The sequence below is a fragment of the Chelonia mydas genome, chromosome 3, assembly GCF_015237465.2.
Source record: "Chelonia mydas isolate rCheMyd1 chromosome 3, rCheMyd1.pri.v2, whole genome shotgun sequence".
In the NCBI taxonomy this organism is placed as follows: domain Eukaryota; kingdom Metazoa; phylum Chordata; order Testudines; family Cheloniidae; genus Chelonia; species Chelonia mydas.
This window is the reverse complement of record NC_057851.1, coordinates 95,932,079-95,953,628: the sequence shown is the minus strand read 5'-3', so window position 1 is coordinate 95,953,628 and position 21,550 is coordinate 95,932,079. Positions and strand designations below refer to the sequence as shown.

The following is a 21,550-nucleotide window of genomic DNA, read 5'->3' as shown; positions in this document are numbered from 1 at the left end:
CAACTGATTTTCTGCATATAAAATCCACGGCTGGCGTTATGAGGTAGGGGCTTCAGCTTTCTGCCCTGGACCCCTGCAAGTCTAATGCTGGCCCTGCGTGGCAGAGCCCCTGAAACCTCCTCACCGCCTCCCAAGGCCCCTGTTGAGAGCCACTGACCTAGAAGACATTAATAAGGTGTAATCAGTGTCTATAGTAAGTAGAATTGGAGCATGATCTGAAATTAATATAGTATCAATAGTTGCTTCTAGGCATGCTGGAATCAGTTCTAAACACACAAGAAAAAAGTCAATTCTGGAGAAAGATGAATGTACCGTAGAGAAATATTTATAGTAATGGTCCTTGGGGTGTCTCAGACTCCATATATCTTTTAAAACAATTCATTCATTAATAATGAGGGTTGGCCTATTGTGCTTTGAGAGCTGAGTCTCATGTAATTGGATTTGTACAGATGTCTATCTCGTGTAGTATTGCAGTCGTTTCCCTGTTCGTGTAGGTAAGCAGCCACTACCATGAAGGCTTTGGAGAATACTTGGAGGAACTGTAGAAAGTCCAAAGGGTAGTACTCTGTATTGGTAATGATCAGTCCCCATGATGAATCTGAGGAACCATCTGTGAGCAGGGTGTAGGATGTGAAAATAGACGTCTTTGAGGTCAAGGACTAAGAACCAGTCCCTCTGTTCCAGTGCTGGGATAACGGTTGATAGTGTAACCATCTTGTAGCTTGTAGGTTGTAGTTTGATGAACTTGTTGAAGTTTTATTGGTCTCAGATCGGTCTCCACCTGCCAGATTTCTTTTGGGTCAGAAAATAATGGGAATAAAAACCCTTCCATCTGTGTTGGGATGGGACTGATTCTCTGGCTCCCAGCTGCAGAAGGTGCTTTATTTATTCTCATAGAAGGTTTTCATGAGAAGGGTCCCTGAAGAGGGACAGGGAGGAAGTTGGGTGGGATGGGATCGATAGGAATGGGATGAAATATCCTTTGTCCATGATTTCTAGGACCTATTTGTCCAAAGCGATATGCTGCCAGGACGGATAGAAAGGGGCTGAGCAGTTGTCAAACTGGTGGGTTGATGAGGATGGTTGCAGTGACCAGAACAGGGGCAGACTTCTCAGGGCCTTGAACAAACCTTCAAAATTGTTTGGATGTGGGTGTGTGAAAGGTAGCCCCTTGAGGCATCAATTGTCTTAGCTTCATATGGAGCCTGTGTTGTGTTCATTGTGGGTCGTATTGTCAATGAGGAGTGAAAGGTGGAGGTAGGGACCTTGGGACAGGTTGGTATTTCCCCAGACATCTCTTTGGTGCTGGCGTATATACGCTGAGAGAGCAGAGAGTTGTTGAGAGTCCTTTAGGGAATGTAGGGAGAGTTGGTTTAATCTCCTCCAGATCTTTTTCCTGTTCTTCTACTGGTAATGAATCAGCCTCTGGTGGTCAAGAGACGGAGGAGGATGGTGAGCGCGGATGTCTCCAGCTCTGTTCTTTGGAAGGCTTTGGAAAATGTGCTCTGTATATAGCCCAGTATGGCCCGATGAGGGGATTGGTGCGTGGGGTTGCATCCATGGGGATCCATACCAGGTCCCTGATTCGGTCTCAGTTTCCAAGCAGCGAGGACATGCAGAGAATGCTTTTTGGGTACGTCCCAAATATAAGGATGGGACGGAGTATTCCTCATCCTCTTCCTCACTGGGGAAGGGTGAGTAGTGCTGTGCCACTGGAGAAGAGACGTGAGATGGAGAGCTCGTGTATGAGTAGCAGCAACTCAGGCATGTCAGATACCATCAGATCTTTTGGGTAACTGAACTCCTGTGGAGGAGAGAGAAACATCATCGCCACTGGCAGTTGTGTCGGTGCTGGCGTGAGGGGGACTGCATTCCCTGGAACAGCCAGCAGATCGAATAGGTTTATTCGGCGCCGAAGGCTAATCCAGTCCTGAGGGTCTCCTCGGTGCCAGTGTTCACATCAGTGCCGATGGCTTGCTTAGTGCTGCGAATTTACTCGGTGCCGCTACAGATGTCGTACCAATAGAGATGTCAGTGTCGAAGCGCCTGAACTTGATTTGGCTGGGGCAGTCGGTACAGTTTTTGAACGTCCCGCACTGTGCTCCTCTGTGTCAAGAGACAGTGCAGTCGCGTTTGGGCCTGCCCATTTAGGGTCCTTAGACCTCTCCTTAGCTCCGGTACCAGAGGTACTCAGACAGTCACAGAAGCTATGTCTCACCCCTGAAAATGTTGAGGGTATTGAATTCACAGTGGACGGTGTTCTGCCAGACTGTTCCTTCGAGGGCAAGGTGGTGGCCCGTTTCTTCCCGTCTGAATGGGAAACAGGATTTTCTCTTGGAAGGATGCAGCGAGTGAGGGTCAGTTGATGATCTAGCTAAGCATGAGCACCGCGTGGGCAAAGTATCTGGACTGGGGTCCGAGGCTAGCCTCAAGGACCTCTCCGGTTTGGAAGGGCAGGAAGTGGAAAAATGTATTCTAAGCTAAGAACTAATGGGGAGGGAAGTACGAGGATTTTTTTTTTTTTTTTTAAAGGGGAAGAGGACATTTAAAGGAAAGGAGTAACTATTCAGGTAAACAGGTCAGGGTACTAACTTAGGGCTCAGAGGATAGAAGGGGTCTGCTCCGGATTCTGTCCCAGACCAAAGATGGTTAAGGAGGAACCAAGGGCAGTTGGACCACTCAGCCTATAGATGCCACTCATGGCACAAGACAAGGAGGAGCACATGTGCAGTCCAATGGGCACTGCTACCAAAGATCACCGATCCTAGTTGCAGGGGGTGCTGCCGCACCTATAGTGGAGCACCTGTATGGATGTTACTCAAAGAATTTATAGGTGACTTAATCCTTAGCAATACCCTCTCAATCTCAGCCAAAGAAAAATGGGGGAAAAAAACTTAACCTTAGTATCTCAATAGAAACCTGGGAGGATATCTGGCTTACTGTGAAAGATACTTCAAGTTCTTCATCCTTGCAATTCTTCCAGAATAAGATATTAAACAGGTACTACTGGACTTTACAACATTTGCTTAAGGCTAGATTGGCAACACACAGCAAATGCTAGAGATGCAAACAGCCACACGCCAACGTTCTGCACATCCTCTATACCTATCAAAAACGTATGTGTTCTGGAACACCTTATTCTGTGCTGTCTCGAAAACTTAAGTGTCGCTATCTTTCCTTCTCCAAACTTATGTGTTTTATGGGTGCCAGATAAATTGGCATTACCAGTTAACATTAAGAAATAGATTGCAGTACTATTTTAGCAGCCAAAAGAGTTACTTTGAGAAAACAGAAATCTGCAATTCGTCCCTCATACACAGACTGGCTTAGTGAGCTCTCTACAATTGCATTAATGGAAAAAATGACCACTTGGAAAAAATACGAGTAGGGCCCTACCAAACTCATGGTCCATTTTGGCCAATTTCACAGTCATAGGATTTTAAACATTGTAAATTTAATGATTTCAACTATTTTAATCTGAAATTTCATTGTATTGTAATTGTAGGGGTCCTGACAGGAGCTGGGGGGGGGGGGGGTCGCAAGGTTATTGTAGGGAGGATTGGCGGTACTGCTACCCATACATCTATGCTGCTGCTGGCAGTGGTGCTGCTTTCAGAGTTGGGCAGCTGGAGAGGGACAGCTGCTGACCGGGAGCCCAGCTCTGAAGGCAGAACCACCAACAACAGCAGCGCAGAAGTAATGATCGCATGGTATGGTATTGCTACCCTTACTTCTGCGCTGCTGCCTGCAGAGCTGGGCCCTCAGTCAGCAGTCACCACTCTCTGGCCACCCAGCTCCGAAAGCTGCAGCGCAGAATTAAGGGTGGCATGGTATGGTATTGCCACTCTTATTTCTGCACTGCTGCTGGGGGGCATTGCCTTCAGACTTGGGCGCTAGGCCAACAGCCACCACTCTCTGGCCACCCAGCTCTGAAGGCAGCGCAGAAGTGAAGGTGGCAATACCGTACCCCCCCTGCAACTCCCTTTTGGGTCAGGACCCCCAATTTGAGAAACACTGCCCCCCCCTCATGAAATCTGTATAGTAGAGGGTAAAAGCACACAAGAGACCCAATTTCATGGGGGGAGACCAGATTTCACGGTCTGTAACGCGTTTTTCATGGTTGTGAATTTGGTAGGGCCCTAAATATGAGGATGTCAAATCACACATGAAACTATTACCTACTTTTGCAATTTAGTACATATTAATGCCCAATACACATAGGTTACATTCTCATTCATTTATCTATTTACTCACCAATAATTGATGCTCTGCATGACCTCTATGGGTTCAAGATTTGTTTGTATTTTTTCCCTAGGTTTTGCAAATAATGAACGTTGAATTTTGTTATTTCCATTTCATGCATGTATTTATATGTTTTGTTTCATTATGTGTTTGTACTTTACATAAAAACTATAAAATAAAGTTTCCAAAAAAAGAAAAGAAAAAAGTTTCCAAAAAAGACTGAGAGGGCATATGACAGAGGTCTATAAAATCATGAATAGTATAGAGAAACTGAAGAGGGAAGTATTATTTACCCTTCATATAACACAAGAATTAGGGGTCTCACAGTGAAATTAATAGGCAACAGGTTTAAAACAAACAAAAGGAAGTACTTCTTCACACAACAGTCAACCTGTGGAACTCACCGCCCTGGGATGCTGTAAAGGCTAAAAGTACAAGTAGGTTCAAAAAAGAATAAGATAAATTCATGAAGGTCATTCATCAATGGCTAATAGGGATGCAACCCCTGCTCCTGATGTCGCTAAACCTCCAACTGCAGAAACCTGGGACTGGATGACAGGGGATGGATCACTCCACACTTGCCCTGTTCTGTTCATTCCTTCTGACACATCTGGCATTGGCCACTGTCAGAAGACAGGATACTGGCTAGATGGACCATTGGTCTGACCCACTATGTTCTCATGTACTTCAGTATTCAAGGAGTACAGTTTTAATGATCATAAGCTCCACTTTGGCTGCACACACCCTACACTCAGAGTTACCTCCTTTAAAACTTAGCTGGGAGTATCCCACATCACTCTAATTAACTGACCACACTCTAGTGTTTATGTCCTGTATAATTTTTGTTTGTTCCACTGGACTAACCCTTGTATATTTTCAGGGTGATTTTTTTTTTTTTTTTTTTTTTTGGTAAATACCACATTTATTTGTTCCTTTTTGTTTGGTTTAATTGCCATTTGTTAGCTGGACGTAGTGACCTCAAGTAGTATCCCTGCAGTATATCACAGTTCACTTTGGAAACACAACAGTTAAATAAAGAAACTTAAAGCACTCCATAAATCTTCAGTCACTCCAGCAGGAAGCAATTTTAAATTATTACAGCTTTTCCAATTGATGAAAGCACTTAAATCTTGAAGTGATGGTGTTTCTGTGTGCATTTAGCAAACGGTGATTTTTTTAAAAAAAGGCATTTATACATGCTCTTCACTTCAGAAGTTATCAGCTCTTCAACCCTGCCTAGCGCAGAGCAATTGGAAAGCATTGAAGCGTTTCAGATCTGCACATGCTACTTAGTCTACTGAAGAGAAGAGTTATAAACTTCAGCGTTACACGCCGTGCGTCTAAAATACCAGAGTTCCAGCGTGTTTACTTCATTAAAACTATCTGTACTAAAATACAGTAGAAGGATCTTCGCTATATTACTCTCAAATCTTCCTTTTCAAATGTCAAACTACTTAACTACAATTTATAGTTTTCTCTGTTCTCTGAATAATACTAATTATCTACATTTCTAGCATTTATACCTTTTATAATAAATATTTTTTGGCATTCATTTAGCACATTGCATGTTCAAAGCATTGTATAGATTTTAACTAACATTATATTTTGTGAGCTATGTGTATCAAAATATATTTCTATAGCATGTTCTGTCCGAAGATCTCAAAGTAGTTAACAAACAATAATTAAGCTTCACAACATCTCTATGATGTTGTATTCTCACCATTTCATAAATGTAGAAACTGAGGAATGGATAAAAAGTCTGCTGCAGAGCTGGGAATAGAAGTCATAGCACCCAACTCCCATCCCTATATTTGAGTCAGAAGACCATGCTTCAGTTACTCAGGACAAAATGGTATCTCTTTCTGTGCTTTCAACAATCTCTGTTTCACAGTGAACAACAAGAGAATGTCTGTAATGAGTGCGGGACAAATACTGAGAAAAGTTATTTACAAACATTTCAGGAATTCTAATCACATTTCAATTTGACCACACTCAAGACTTTTTGAACATTTATATAAGCAATTTTTGTTCACTTGTATTCATGTAAATGCAATGGTTAGTGTAAAAATATGCTTGCTCCTGCAAGAACACAAATTTGTGCTAGAAGTGTGTGCCTTAACATCTTTTACTGGTGGGACTGGGTATGAATATAGCAGAGAAAGAGCAAGGACAGAAAATGATTTATTTTAAAAACAGACAAATGCATCATCCGATCAGAGAACTCAAATACCATATGACCTAGGTGACCAAAAACAAAGCTCAAAGAGATACTGAATATTCAAAACAATACTCACAGTTTACGAACATTACACAAGAATATTTGAACAATTTTGAATAACCAACAAATCTGAAAGAGGCATGACATGCTCACAGACAATTTCCAAACAGATAAAAGGGTTAATTCAAACAACAAATTGTTTGCTGTGAATAGTTCTACTGTTATTTATTACTATTTTTTGCGGTAACCCCTAGCAGCCCCAATCTATGACTAATCTGTAAGGAATATGAGCACTAGTTTTGTGTTTTTTTCAACAAGAAATTTTCACAGGATTTTGCCATTATATTTCAATGTAAATATCTAGTGTTTTATATCCTTTGTGGAATTAATCTGTTTTTCATTTATGAAGAATCATTTTTCTGGTTTATCACTTTTACCACTTCACCCCCTTCTCTGAATCCCTCCACTGGGCTCCCTCTTTCCCACTGCGCAAGCCCAGACTACTTGTCTCCACTTTTAAGGTTGTACACTGACTATCCCCACTCTACGAACCTTTATGTTCTAGTCAGCTGGTGAGCCCTGCCTTTGCTCTGCCAACATTATCAGTCCATCTGTCAACTTTTCCAGCATATACTTTTATGCTTTCTGCCATGCAACCTATTATGTATGGGAGGAGCTCCCTCTTTAAAAAAAAAAAAAAAAAAAACCCAACAGAGTCCCTACAATATCTTCTTTCTTAAAAACCACCTGTGCTGTGATTCCTTTAAAACACAAAAGAACAGTTAGGCAGTTGGTAGGCTATGATCACTGCTAATATAGTGAACATATTGTTACCTTGTGCTCCCCTGCCCGTTTGCCATATCCACCTGTTCCCTTTCATCGTACAGTTAGATTGCAAGTTCTTTAGGGCAGGCACCATCTATTTATTGTATTCACAGATTCCAAGGTCAGAAGGGACAACTGTAATCATCTAGTTTGACTTCTTGTATGACACAGGCCACAGAACTTCCCAAAAATAATTACTGTTTGAAGTGGAGAAGGTTTTTTAAAAAAATCCCAATCTTGATTTAAAACTCAGAAAATGCAGAAATTAATCCATCCAAGATGAGCAACACAGGATTGAAGAAACTATAAGTTTCAGAAGGTGAACAGCTTTTATTTTTTCCTTTTACATTTTTTCCCCCATAGGAACTGCAATAGTAGATAAGACCAATGGCCTTGTAGTAACCTGGGCAAAAGAGGCATCCGTGTAAGGAACAAGACTTTGCAACAAGCAGCTATGGAATACCCTGCTTACCAGGAAAGTTTCTTCCTAACCATCACTACTTAGAGGCTGGCTTATGCCCTAAAGCATAAATGTTTATATTCCATCCAAAACTTGTTTTTAAATCCTTACTCTAATTCTAGATGTACTTGTTATCCACATAAACATCCAATCTGTTTGTGAAGTCTTCTAAACTCTTGGCCTCCATGAGATCATGTGACAATGCGTTCCTCCAAGCTAATAGTGCACTCTGTGAAAATGTATTTTCTTTCATCAGTTTTACATTTTCTGCCTTTCATTTCAGTTTCATTTAACATTCCTTTGTTCTTATATTATGAGAATGGATTAATAGATTTGCCTAATTTACCTTCTCTATTCCATTCAGTATTTTGTATACCTTTATTCTGTTCCCTCTTACTTGTCTCTTCTCTAAAGCCCAGATTCAGGAAAGCATCCCTATTCATCAAGCATATAAGCACATGCTTAAATCCAATTAAAGTCTAGGGAACTTAAGTATATGTTTAAATTTAAAGTTCATGCTTTCTTGAATAAGGATATACTTAAGCATATACTTAGTGCATACCTGACTTGGGACCTCAGGTATCAGACCCAATCTTTTCAATCACTCTTCACATGGAAGTTTTTCTATGCCTCTAACAATGTTGTTGCCCATTTTTGAGCCACCTCTGTTTCTGCCACAGTGGATAAAAATCAATTATTTATTTTGAAACGATTAAAGCAGATTATTTTATTGAAATAGGATTTTTTAATTTAAATTCAATTAACTAACCTTATTTAAAATTAAATCTGAAATTAACAACCTATGTTAAGCCCTTTACTTACTACAATGTATTTAAATAATTTAAATTAAATACAAAAATAATATTAAGCAGTACATGTTTGCTGTCAAGTTTTAAAGAAAATCAAACCACCGACCACCGGCTAAGCACCTGGAAATCACCGGCTAAGCACCTGGAACTTAAGTTTGTTGAAGTGCTGAACCAGTTTTTGACAGCAAGACCCTTCTCTGCTGGTGCAGAGAGAATATTTTCTTTATTTCAGTTAATTCAACTAGTTCAGTTAAATGACTAGTTCATTCAAACTTAATAAACCAGTTGGAAGTTTAAAAAAAACAAAACAAAGCAAAAACAAACAAACAAAAAAACACAGGAAGGCTTGTTTTCCTCTTCCAATCTATGAATAAAAACTAGGTGAAAGAGGGTAAATTCTACTAGTTCTAAAAACTTGAAGGACATGATAATCAGAAACAATCAGTTCAATTTACTAATTACAGGCAATACCTTCTTTGTTTAATAAATTAGTTAGTTTTAAATGCAAAACAAGTTTTAATAAACTTTTTGATAAAAAATTTCTTCGGTATCTAGCATATTTAAGGTAGTTCTATTTAATAATTTTTAAAAGCTGGTTTTGTGCACTATTAAATTTGAATTTCCAATAAAATATAAATGAATAATCTAGCAAACAGGAAATGTATCATTCACCATTTTCTAACATAAAAATTAAGAATCTGAATAAATGTAAGGTAAACTATATAACTGCTTAAAAACGTGTACAGATGTAGTGCATCCTCCTGGTTAGCAGAAAGAAGCATCAAATTTAGTGTAAAGGCTATATTTAGTTGCCAATCAACATACTTTGGTTGGTAACTATTAATGAAATCAACCTCTCTCTAGGAAAATAACTAAAAAGTACAAATGTAAGACTCAATTATAATCTATGATTTAAATCAAGGCTTCCTGCTTGCTGATTTAAATCATTATTAAGATTGGTGATCTAACTCACTGTCAAAGCAATCCACCCTCATTTCTGCTCTCTCTTGTGTGAAATAAGGTGACTAGAGCTAATCACAGTACTCCAGCTAAGGGTATACCACTGATTTATACAATGGCATTGCAATATATTCTGTCCATTCTATACCAAAATATTATTTTAATGTAATGTAGTCAAAAAGACATTTATAATATATTTATCCTAAATCTGAAACCCATTTCCCACTTTCTAGGGCACTTCATTCCAACAACACAATCTTAAAGCACCAGTGGACATACAGTTCTTTAACCCAGAGCCATTTATAAATGAATATCCGAGACCCTCTTTAAAAAATATACTATAAAAACACCTCACCAATGTCGGTCTGAGTGGAATTACATAAAAAATTATATTTTCATTAATAAGAACTTTGTGAGAAAGGGTCTCCGATATAATAGCCATATCTTTTGTTAAACAGCTGAAGGCCTTCTGCAAGCAGGCTTGAAAGCCTAAAGAGAAAAACCAGAACTACTAGATATAAATGTATATTTGATTTTTTTTTAACTTTAGTATTTCAGAATATTTAAAATATTACTTATCATTACATTCTAGTAAACATGCAGTCATGATCTATACTTTGGAAGAGAGAAAACAAAAGTATTATTCAAATTTCTAAAATGTCCTAACAATCAGAAGCATTCATTTGATGCGCCTACTGGGGTGAATTTCCCCATTTATGTGCATCTTTCGTACAACAGAATAGAGAAAGACATCGGCTACAACAACACTGCAAACAACAATAGATTTAAAATCGACAGTACCATTTTAAAGTTGATTGTTCAGCCTTAGCTTTTGAGACTTACTGGCTTTTGGGCACTTGAACTCTGGCTTAGAGTTGTACTCCTGCTTATCCTGTGTATTTGTGTGTATATGTGACAGGTGCCATTTTAACAGACACCAGGGATTAAACCAGGGACCTCTAGAGCTAAAAGCATGAGTTTCTACAGCTTCAGCTTAAATAGCCTTTAGCTGAGGGCTGTAACAGACTCTCATCCTCTGTGAACCAGGCACAGAGAGGAACACAACATCCACCTAGCAGTGGGTGACACATATTCCCCCTCTTCCCTATGCATTTATACAGTTTTTATTACAGTCTTTTAAAAACACCTGATATTATCTTACCTTCAGGTCACTTCCTGGCAGAGTACCTATGCCATCCTTCCAGTCCATAACACTAAATACATCAAACTCTTGGCCACTTGCACTTGAGGCAGATTCATTCATGATGCATGCACTGGAAAAAATAAATGAGAAAACATTTTCAGATAAAACCTAACTCCAAGTTGATGTTTCATTCATGGACATTTCTTCAAGCTCACTTTACTCAATGAATATCAAATTGTCCTTCCACTCACATCCAGAACACACATAACTTGCTTTATCAAGGTACAGAAAATATGAGCTAATGCCACAAAAGTAAGGTGCCTATCTTTTGTAATCCTTTAAAAAAAAAAAAAAAACACTAGCAGTCCATCCGCCATTCATTAATGGGGATAGGCTGGAGAGAAGATAAATCAGAAAATTCAAATTGCACACAGGCTTACATGAGAAAATCATATTTTTTATACATGGAGGAAGCAAGAAACAAATACAAGTATATATGTTAAGTACTGATTAAGAGAGCTAGCTTTTCTTTATAGCTCGTAATATGCTTAGGTGAGTTTCTTATCCAAGTCCAAATTAAACCTCACTTCTAGAGTACAAAATAGTGTTTGCTGGCTGACGCAGAATAAAAGAAATCCTTCAAATATTCTTTACCCCAGGCATGAAGTTGCACATAATGTATATAATACTTTATGCAAACATCTTCTTAAATATATATTTATATACACACACACACGGAGAGTTGTTGTTTTACTAGATCTCCTTTTGCTTCATTGAAGCAAACCCAGAAGAAAAAGGAACTGTTTACCCTTACAAATAATGGATTTCAATGGCATTTGCTGCTGTAGAAGTCTCTCTTAAATCAGTTACACAAGCAATAATAGTTATACAGCACTTGTCACTTTCCCCGGTTGTGATCGAATCCCCCTTGCAATCATGAAAGGGTCATCAGTTACACTGAACTGCAAAATCTCTAGCAGCCATTTGTCAAGAAAGGCTATTAACTCTTCACCTTCCTCATATTCTTGTAAACCCAAGAATCTTCAAATTATGGGACTGCACTTGATTTTCTATTTGTTCAATGTGAAACCAGAGTAAACTATTCTTTTTCTAAAAAAAAAAGACTTCTATAATCTACACATGTGAACTATTTGTAGCCAATTTAGTTTCTCTTTTGGTTCATGAACTGTCCATTAGTAGCTTACAGTTTTTTCAACTTCAGTTCCTATTCATATTTATTTACCAAATACTTTCTGAGACTAAAACTTAGCTTGCAGATTGTTTGCAAGCAGTTTGTTGCAAGTATTCAATATTTGAAATTCAAAATGTTGGTTGGTTTCAATTGGACATGTAAGTCACACAGTATTGTTTCTGTTCCACAAGTGTTTCAGAATTACTCTTTGAATCAGAAAAAGAAAAGGAGTACTTGTGGCACCTTAGAGACTAACCAATTTATTTGAGCATAAGCTTTCGTGAGATGAAGTGAGCTGTAGCTCACGAAAGCTTATGCTCAAATAAATTGGTTAGTCTCTAAGGTGCCACAAGTACTCCTTTTCTTTTTGCGAATACAGACTAACACGGCTGTTACTCTGAAATCTTTGAATCAGGTTTCCGGTGGGAATGTTCCTGTTTAAAAGTTCAAAATCAATTTCCCAGAAATATTCACCAATATTTTCTTAAAATATGCTGTTTACAGAAACACTGCTCTAAGTGCATTAACTCATTTGTTCAGTCACAGAAAGCAGAGTTTGAGAAAGGGGGGGTAAACACAGCAGAAGGGAATTTAGGATTTTTGAAAGTTTCTGAGTAAAAATTTGAGAATAAAAATGTTATTCAAAAGCTCTAACTCAAGGAACAGTATGCAATTAGATTAGGTAGTATGCTGTCTACCTTTCCCTTAGAAGCAGTCATTTCAAAATTTAGTCTTCATTTTTGTGTCCACGATTGTGATAGCCTTTACATTTCTGTAAGTTTTCCTCCCATTTTTAGCAGTAGTTCTCCCAGGGCCTGATTCTGCCACCTTTACCCACACTGAGTAATGCCGTATTTCATTAATAGTCCCACTAAAAAGGTTCTACTCAACATGAGTAAGGGTATAGGACCTCAGTGAGACACCACCGTTATTGTACATGTGACAGCTGGGGTTCAGAGACTTGAGAGGCAGGCACCTGGGCCTAAAGAGAGTATTGTGACAAAACTTTACATACTTTGAGGAACAATCTTGAATTGGCAGGAAGATGAACTGGATGGTTTTTATCTCTAATGTCTATGATTAAATAGAATGAGCTTATAAAATGTGTTCTAGGTGCATGTACTATTCTTTTTTAATAAAAAAGTATAAATAAATCTACACCAGCCCAGTGTAAACTAAACAAATCCCAGACCTGCAAAAAAAAAAAAAAAAAAAACAACCAAAAAAACAACTATATTCTAACAATTATAGTGAGAGGGATCTTCAGATATCACCTAAGGTCAACATATATGAACTCCATCTGACCAGCAAAGGAAGTGAATTCCAAAACTAAGACCCACCAAGAATCCCCTCTCCAACTTGCAGATGTATAAATCTGGGCATGCTGCAGCTGATCTAAAATACAGTTGTAGGACCTAAAGACAGAGGCAGTCTCTCGCGGAAACACATGATCCAAACCATAAAGAGCTAACAACTTGGATTTATCTGGAAACAAACTGGAAGCCAATGTAGTTTTAAGATCACTGGTGTAATGTGCTCTGAGTAGCTTGGCTAAGCAAATGGTCAGCTGCATTCTGCATTAGCTGAAGTTTCCAAGTAATCTTAAAATATCCCCGTTTAGAGCACACGGCAGTAATCCAATCTGTAGGTTTATTTGTTATAGTGTAAGTGTTCTGATGGCTTAAGGCTGCAGAGGCATGCATCTCCCACATTGCCCGATACCTCGCTAGAGACGGTATCTTACTGAGGAGGGGAAGACAGGAGTTACAGCTGTCTCCCCAGCCTCTGCTGGTGCTGCTCTCAGCACTGAGAATGCTCTGTATCACTGTCATTTGAGAAGAACGAATTAGGAAGGAAAATAACCCTTACAACCTAATCTTTTTACACAAGATATATATTTTTAAGAGACAGAAGGGAATATTGACCACAAAGGAGTATATATATGCATTTCTTAAGCAGGCCATATATATATTAATTTGATTGTAGCTAACCATCTCTCCATTGCTGGCCTCAAGAAGTGATTAACGTGTTTTCTAGACTCTACTGTTTAGCAAGCATAAAAACAGAGAAAAAAAAGGGGGGGAGGTTTCAGGGTGCAAACAACGCTCATTAGTGTTTTTCCTTTTTTAATATTAACCCAACAGTCCAGGCACAATTTGTACTTTCAACCACGGGTACTCTCTTCCAGTCTTCAGGACAGTCCTCTCTCTATAGGCTGATACCACCATGGGACTGTTATATTGTGCTGACCAAGTTTAGTTGCCAGAGGCACCTGTATTCAACAAAATCTCTGCTTCCTGGCTTTCTGGGGTCTTGAATACAAGAATGATGAAAAATCTGAGACTGCTAGCTCTAAACGACTTCCTCTACTGGAGGTGGTAAGGAGAAAGAAACAGGCCAATGAAAGAAAAAAATTAAAGGAAAGGATAAAAATCATATGCTGTATCTACATCTACAAAACACAAATAATGAAGACTACTGTATATCTATAAACTCCCCATTTTCTTTTTATCCTTTAAAGTTCTGATTTGATGGTTCTTTGAATTGATAATACCTCATTTTGCAAATCATATACGGTGCTTTATGAAAATAGTAGTCATATAGAGAGGTAAGTTGTGGCCAAATAACGGAAGTATTGTGCCAAACCTTAACAGCAAGAGACAGTTCTATGTCCTAATCGTTAGAGTACAGTAAGAGCTTTGAACATCTGACTTCTAAAAAGCCTAATACAAAGCCCATTGAAATCAATGGGAACCTTTCCATTGACTTCAATGGACTTTAGATTAGGACCTATGGCAACATCTGTCATATGCCTTAAAGAAATCACTTCTCTCCTTAGTTTTCTCATCTGTAAAACATAATATTTTCAGATGTGTTGAGAGCATTAATTAATGTTTCTGCAGTGGTTTGAAGAGGCAAAGCACAGCTTAAATATTTTAATATGAGCTTTCTGTTTTATACATATTTAACATTTTTATTAAAACAAACAAGTTTCTGAAATAAGATTGCACACCTTCATTAGAGAAGCATTTATCTTTACCAACTGGAATCAATAAGGAATGCATGCATTACAGAACAGACACTTACAAAGAATAATAGAGTTAAAAAAATTAGACTGTGTCATCTGCTGCAAGCTTCTCTTCTTAAAGATTTCAAGCAAAGATATGGGAGGGATGTTTCACTTAAATGAGCAAGTATTTTAAAAAAAAAGTAATTGTAAGATTAGGCATTGAATGCATCAAAAAATCAATGCTAATAGAAGCATTCGTTATTTAAGTCCATGCTTGAAAAATGTACCTGACATCTACCCAAGTTCTGATAATCTAAGGCGTTATCTGTAAATTTGAAGAGAACTTGTATGTATAATTTTTAGCCAGAGAGTGGGCCCAATTCATTACAGAGATGCTCAGCAATGAAGACAGTGGATCTCAAAACTAGAGATATTACTACTGGGTCAACAGAACCTGCTTGTGTATCACTCTTTTCAGACACTTCCGTACCACTATGATGTGTTTAGTATACGGGACCTAGGTAAGTAGATTAGACAGACAGACGGACACATATATGTCTGTGCTGTAAGGCATAAGAGTGAAAGTGTGTGGGTCAGATGGTGAAACAATGCATTAGGGCTCCCAAACTACTAATCTATAACCCCTAACCAATGGGAGCTGAAAGGCTATCCATTTTCTCTTATGGTACCAATGATAGACTCTTAAGTAGCAGCGGCTCTGTCCTTGAACTAAGTGAAAATTGTCAAGGGCTGCTGTTACTGCAGAGAAGAGAAGGCAACCTAGTATCACAGGTAGGCTGAAAAATACTAGCACCTCCATGCCCCGCAAAGCCACATGCAGGGAAAGTTACACATTGCCACCTGCAAGAAGCCTCTTCTCAGACACCCAGGCTCCTCTTTCTCTAGTCACAGATCTGTGTAAATTATCTTCCCATTGACAACAAATGCAGTGGGACTGCACTTGTTGGATTACTGGGCAGTAGAATTACCCGTTCCTCATTGTAAAATTACTAGATTGGGTCCACAATCCCTTTAAGTGATCATTTAATTATTCTCTGTGGGAAACAGGTTGGGTATATTTCATACTCTTCCTCCCCCCACACTAACATTTTTCTTTCTTAACTTTTTTTCCTCGCTACTTACAGGGGTGCCATGAACTAGAAAAAAGTCACACTCCTGATTCTCTTTAAACTACTGTTGTCACAAATACCAAATACAACTAAAGATATTAGAAAAATATATTTCTCTTTTTACAGTTTGTTTTCTTTATGCATTTGACAGCATTTTGTGCACAGTAAGTTTCACTTTTCCCCATATCTAATCAGTCAGGTTCCTATAGCTGTTGATGGAGGTCTTTAATTTAGCCACTGGGAGATAAAATGTGTGATTGTAAAACCATCAACACTGGCAGAGGGACCCAAGCACAGGTAATAATTTTAAACAATCTTTTTTCAAACTGAGTAGTTTTTAGGGTGTATCCCTTTAATCTCATTTCTATCCATTTTCTTATTTTAGTTGTTGCATCTTTCCTCTTCGCTGGATTCTCCAGCGACACTTCCAGATGGTTTTACCTCCCTCCCAGTAAGATAGTTTAAAGCCTTTCTCCATAAACAGTCTCTGGCTGCAGCTATACTAGAAAACCTGGCACCCATTTTTCAGCAACAGTGCATCTGCACCAGTGCTAGTAAAGGTATAAGATGTTTGCATCTGAGCCCCATCTCTGCTTGTGTTCTTACACCATTGCTAACACTAATACTTCTGTACCACAGCTAGAGAATGGGTAATATTTTCTAATAGAAACAGCCCTTGTTTAATATGTCTTTTTAACTATCTATAGTTTAGAGCACCATAATAATACTCAGAAAACAGTTATGCCACCAATCTAAAAAAGTCTATCACTGATATCTCTGATTTTGTTTACAGAGACCACATAAATGCAAAATTTTTCAAGTGAACCACTTGATCGGTTGTGTAATCTGTTATGGCCTATGCAGTCCTCAGTGGAGGCTTAATCTAATCGATAATATTTCTAAGTAAAGGAACTCTGATGTCCTGTTCTTTAGTTTCCCTTAATTATTTGAGCCAGATGGCCAAGATTTACACTAAACTTCAGCCTACTTTTATTTGTTCCTTGGACTAAAAGTACTGGCTCTTCACAGCTCCTGACTGGATGTCTCTCTGGACAGAACTGTACTTCATGGAATCTTTCTGCCGTACTTCATCTCACCTACTTTGAAATATTCATTTTTAGGAAAAATAAGATCCCCCTAGTTAATTTCACTGCATAGTGAGCCATTCTTTTTTTCTGCTCATAGTGACCAGCTCCCATCTGCCACTTTGTCTTTAACACAGAATTCAAGTCTCTCCAGCTCTTAATATAGCCACTACATTATTGCATTTACAGACTTTTCTTTCTCTCAGACTTTGTGTAGTTCACAGCACATTTGCTCTTATGATCCGCAGATCTGCTCTTGAAGTACTCAACAAGCTACTACTACATATGCACAATCACTCTCTCTGTCTTTTGTAATCACCATATTGTACAGCCATTGATTCCTCAGTCCCCGCCTCCACACCATACACACTCCCCCATCCTAATTATAAGCAGCATAAAAAAAGATGAACGGTAAATGAAGTAACACAAAAAATAAAGTCCCCTGTTCGATCAGCAACCCCTCTGCTCTCTCCACACACAACAGGTGAAACCCAATTAAACTCAACAAGTGCTTGGTCATTAAGGACACCAAACATTCACAATGTAGTCAAACAATTCTTTTTTTCTCACAAGCTCTTGGGACTTTTAAAAGCACCCTTCTAGATAAAATGATTAAATGAAGCTGACCGAACATGAAAGATATAACATTAACAGCAAATTAAATGTAAATGAACATTTCTTAACAAATATGTTTATTACACTATGGAATAGTCTCCCAAAGAGATGACAGATCTATCAGCACTTCATTTGCTTGATTCATTAAAAAAAAATTAGACTATACATAGCAGTTGAACATATACTACAGAGAATGCCAATTAACCCACACTGTCAGATTTTAAACAAAATGACCCAGCATCTTCAATCTCTAGTTTCTCTCCCATAGATGTTAATATTAAAGTCAGTGACACAAGCTATTGAGAATCAGATAATTTTCCTTTGTGAAGAATCACTCTCCTAAAGTGTACATTATGTTTAAAGTTGCTTAGAAATATTTTATTACTTTTGAAAGTAGATTTTTTTTTGTAAAATCAATTTTTTTAAAACAAGGTGAATAGAAAACTTGGTGTTTCCATTTTTATTTCAACACCCACTGTTGTATTGTTAGCCCTAAAAATATAGTACCAATTCATGAGTAAAAACAAAAGTGAAAATGACCAGCTGTGGTCAATCTGAGTAAAATTGCAAAATTAAACTGCCTAAAAGTTAACAACTAGTTTTAAAACTCTCCAGTGTATTATGTACGTGGTGTTATTAGTAACAAAGATAATTTAAGAAAACAAGGGTGACCTACCATATCAAAAGTTAAGCATTTTTCTGTGCCTAGCCTGAGAACGATACCTTAAGGGGCCTAATTTTCAGGAACTGCTGAGAACTCACCCTCTGACAACCAGACCCCTTTATGGTAACAAGTGGGGAGGGGAGGAAGGGGAACAAAAAACCCACTAGTCACTTTTCAAAATGTAAGGCTAGAGTTGTACAGGAACAGTAGAAGAAACACCCTCTTAATCAGATATTTTTGCCTGAGCATTCCTTTGAGATTAATCTTGACATCTAAAAGGAAAATCAGAGGTAACTACAAACTGCAGGCCAACTTTGCATTTTCCGCCCTAGGGTGGATATCTCAGTTCCACCAGCAGAGGTCCCTCCTTGGCCACTTTTGCGGCATTCTTTTGCTGCACTTGAAACTTTGAAGTACTGAACTCAGGTCCATATCTTCCCGAAAATAGGGCAGAAATCAAAAAGCCGAAAGTATTTGCATGCACCTTCCTGGCGTCCCCACGATTAACACTCCCACCGCAGCACAGGCTGCTGGAGGGTTTGCGCAACAACAGAGCGACGCGATTCTTAGTAAATAAACTCGGGCAAAGCCTACCCCGCGCAATTAAAGCGCCAGGGAATCAGCATGGGGCGGGGGCAGGCCGAAGGGAGCGCTCCTCGCTCAGCGGTCTGCCTGGCCGCAATGCCCACTCCGAGGGCGAGCGCAGGAGCAAGCGCGCCGTCGTCGGGGTAGGAACTGGGCGCAAAGCGCTCTTGAGGAAGTTGCATAACGAGAGAGGGACTCTGCTTGTGCACCGGGACCCTGTGATTCCCCACCCCCACCCCCTTTCTGCAGACGGGGCCGGGATCCGGGAAGTGAGGGTTGTCTTCCCTCACTCAACCTAAGTCAGAGGGAAACTTACCTTCTCCTCCCCCATCCCCACCCCCGGGGAGGAGGGCGAGTGCTCTCCGGCGGACTCGGGAGATTTGCTAGTGAACCCTCCTCGCTCGTGCTCAGCCAATCTCCAGAGTCCCCTGGAAGAGAAATTACCCTCCTTCCTAAGGGGAAGGTAAAGGCAGAGCTGCGGGAGGACTCTCCCTCCCCCAGGAGCCAGCTACTCTCCGCATCCCCAGCCTCCCGCCTTGGGGAGGCGCAGCCAGCGCCTCGCGAAAACTTTTCTCTCACGCTCTCGGGCGCGTCCGCTCCCACGATGGGCGGGGGGGGGGGGGAAGGGGGGGAAAGAAACTTGAGTCCGCCCCCTGCATGTCTGCTCCCCCAGGCCGCCTAGCAAAGCTTGTGCCCCCCGGCCCGCTCTGGGTCCCACTTTCATTCCCGTCGCTGGGGAGGGGGCGGGCGGACGCTTTGTGCGAGCGCCTTCCACCCCCACCCCAACTTGCTGCCTCATCACCCATTAGAGCAAGTGGCTGGTAGATATCCTGTTATTGTGCACACAGGCTGCAGGAAGCGCGGGGGGGGGGGGGGGGAAGGAGGAGGAGGGACAATCCCCCCTCCCAAAATATATAGGGTAAGCAACAATCCATAACTTGTGGAACTGCTGCCCCCCCCATAGTAGGCACACATTTCTACACGTGTGTCAGCACGCGCGCGCGCACGCACACACACACACACACACAAGCCGTCCTCCAGAAGCCCCCCCAGCACAACCCTACAGTCCCTAGAGTGACAGGAGCCAAGCCCCCCCATCAATCGCACACAGCCCCCTTGGAGAGCCAGGAGCCACCCCACTCCCCACCACGTCTACAGCAGAGAGAGAAGCTCCGCACACGCCACCGACAGGAATCAAACACGCTCCAGCCAGACTGCCCCCCACCCCCACCCCTTTCTTAAAAAAATTGCCAGGCGCTTCTTTTTTTTTGTACGTGTGTGTGCAAACTTTCCCCAAAATGGCGGAAATTGGGAGATGATATTTTAAATATCCCTCACACACACTCACACAAAGTGCAGAAGCAGAAGAAAATGCAAACTCTCTCTGCCGTGCGCTGAACAGGCCTTTGCACAAGGGACACGCTGCACGTTCAACCGGTATATCCCGGCAGCCGCCACCTCTCGCCGCTTCAAGACCCGAAAACCGGGGTGTGAAAAAGCCCCCGTCGCCTGCCCATTGCCCCCTGGAGCCCTTACGCCTCTCTTCCCTTTGGGATATCGGGAACAAAGAGCACAGGGTGGGCAGGGGAACCTGCCGATATGGACCCCGCACACACACACTCATGCATCTCCCCCCCCCCCCAAATCCCAGCCGCTGCACCCACGTTACATTGTTCCTAGCGACACGGCGGTGCCCCGTAAGTGTCATTAAATGGAGCCAACTGACAAGCTCATTGGTGGGGCAGGTCTGCAAAATGTTTCTCTCCTCCCTCCACCCCCCCCCCGCGTCCACATTTCCCGGCAGCTCCCTCCTCTCCCTAGTCCACCCTTCGTGTGTTTGGGAAGAAAAATAAATAAACACAAGGCACCTCTCCTGCTCTCTCTTTTGTTCCTCTTTCACACTCGCACACTTAGTATTTAGGGAGATAGCCCAGTGACCCACCCGCTCTCCAGCCACTTGAGAGTCACTTGCCCACTTTCCCCTGCATTAAGTTCCATCCTTGCCGCCGGCGGTGGGGGTGGAGAAGCCCCCCACCCTCTTCTCCGCTTCCCCAGATATGTTTCGTAAGGGAGAGGAGGTGCGCCTCCCTTTATCTCTCACGCTCTCTCTAACTTTCATCTTCCCCTACGGCGGGGGGGGGGAATTAAAAACCATCACCAGCCGTTTGCATTGCACCGCCCTAACGGCGGGGTTACAGATTAGATCAGAACCAGCCGCTTCTTACCCCCCCAATCTCTCTTTCTCCGTCTCTCGAGTAGTCCTGACAAATATGGTCCAGGGCTGCGGGCACAAGTGAGCATGCGCCCGTGGAGTCAGGGCTGGGGAAAGGGGAAACTACTGCTGCTGCCGCCGCCGCCGGGGTGTCTCATTCTTCCTCCGCGCGCTCTAGCTGCCGCTGCGCCTGAGCCTCCGGGAAGCGGCAGCAGCAGCAGCCCTAATCAGTGTTACCAAAAATACAGCTACAAACAACAGCTACAGCTTCTGTGCATCATCTCCGCTGATTTAATGCCGACGTTGAAGGAATAATAAGGAGAAAAATGCAGCAGTCGTTGACTATTTTTAGGTTTGGGGTTCCTTTAAATATTACTTTTCTTTATAGGGGGAGGATCT

The 21,550-nt window shown here is 40.9% G+C and overlaps 1 protein-coding gene across 5 annotated transcripts in view; it reads right to left on the bottom strand.

Moving 5' to 3' along the window:
- Window positions 1–21,326, bottom strand: part of L3MBTL3 (L3MBTL histone methyl-lysine binding protein 3) — a 140,802-nt gene extending 119,476 nt beyond the window's left edge. Inside the window, exons 1-2 of one of the 5 annotated variants that reach the window (XM_043542885.1) lie at window positions 21,165–21,326; window positions 10,677–10,788 (exon numbers count right to left, since the gene is read on the bottom strand). In XM_043542885.1, coding sequence (XP_043398820.1) covers window positions 10,677–10,778 — 102 coding nt within the window. In that variant the 5' untranslated portion in view covers window positions 10,779–10,788; window positions 21,165–21,326. Of the gene's footprint in view, window positions 1–10,676; window positions 10,789–19,255; window positions 19,541–20,608; window positions 20,628–20,881; window positions 21,013–21,164 lie in introns of those variants that run through there. The other 4 variants (XM_037894779.2, XM_027823206.3, XM_043542884.1 and 1 more) reach the window with 4 other exon arrangements.
- Window positions 21,327–21,550: the final 224 nt, after the last annotated feature.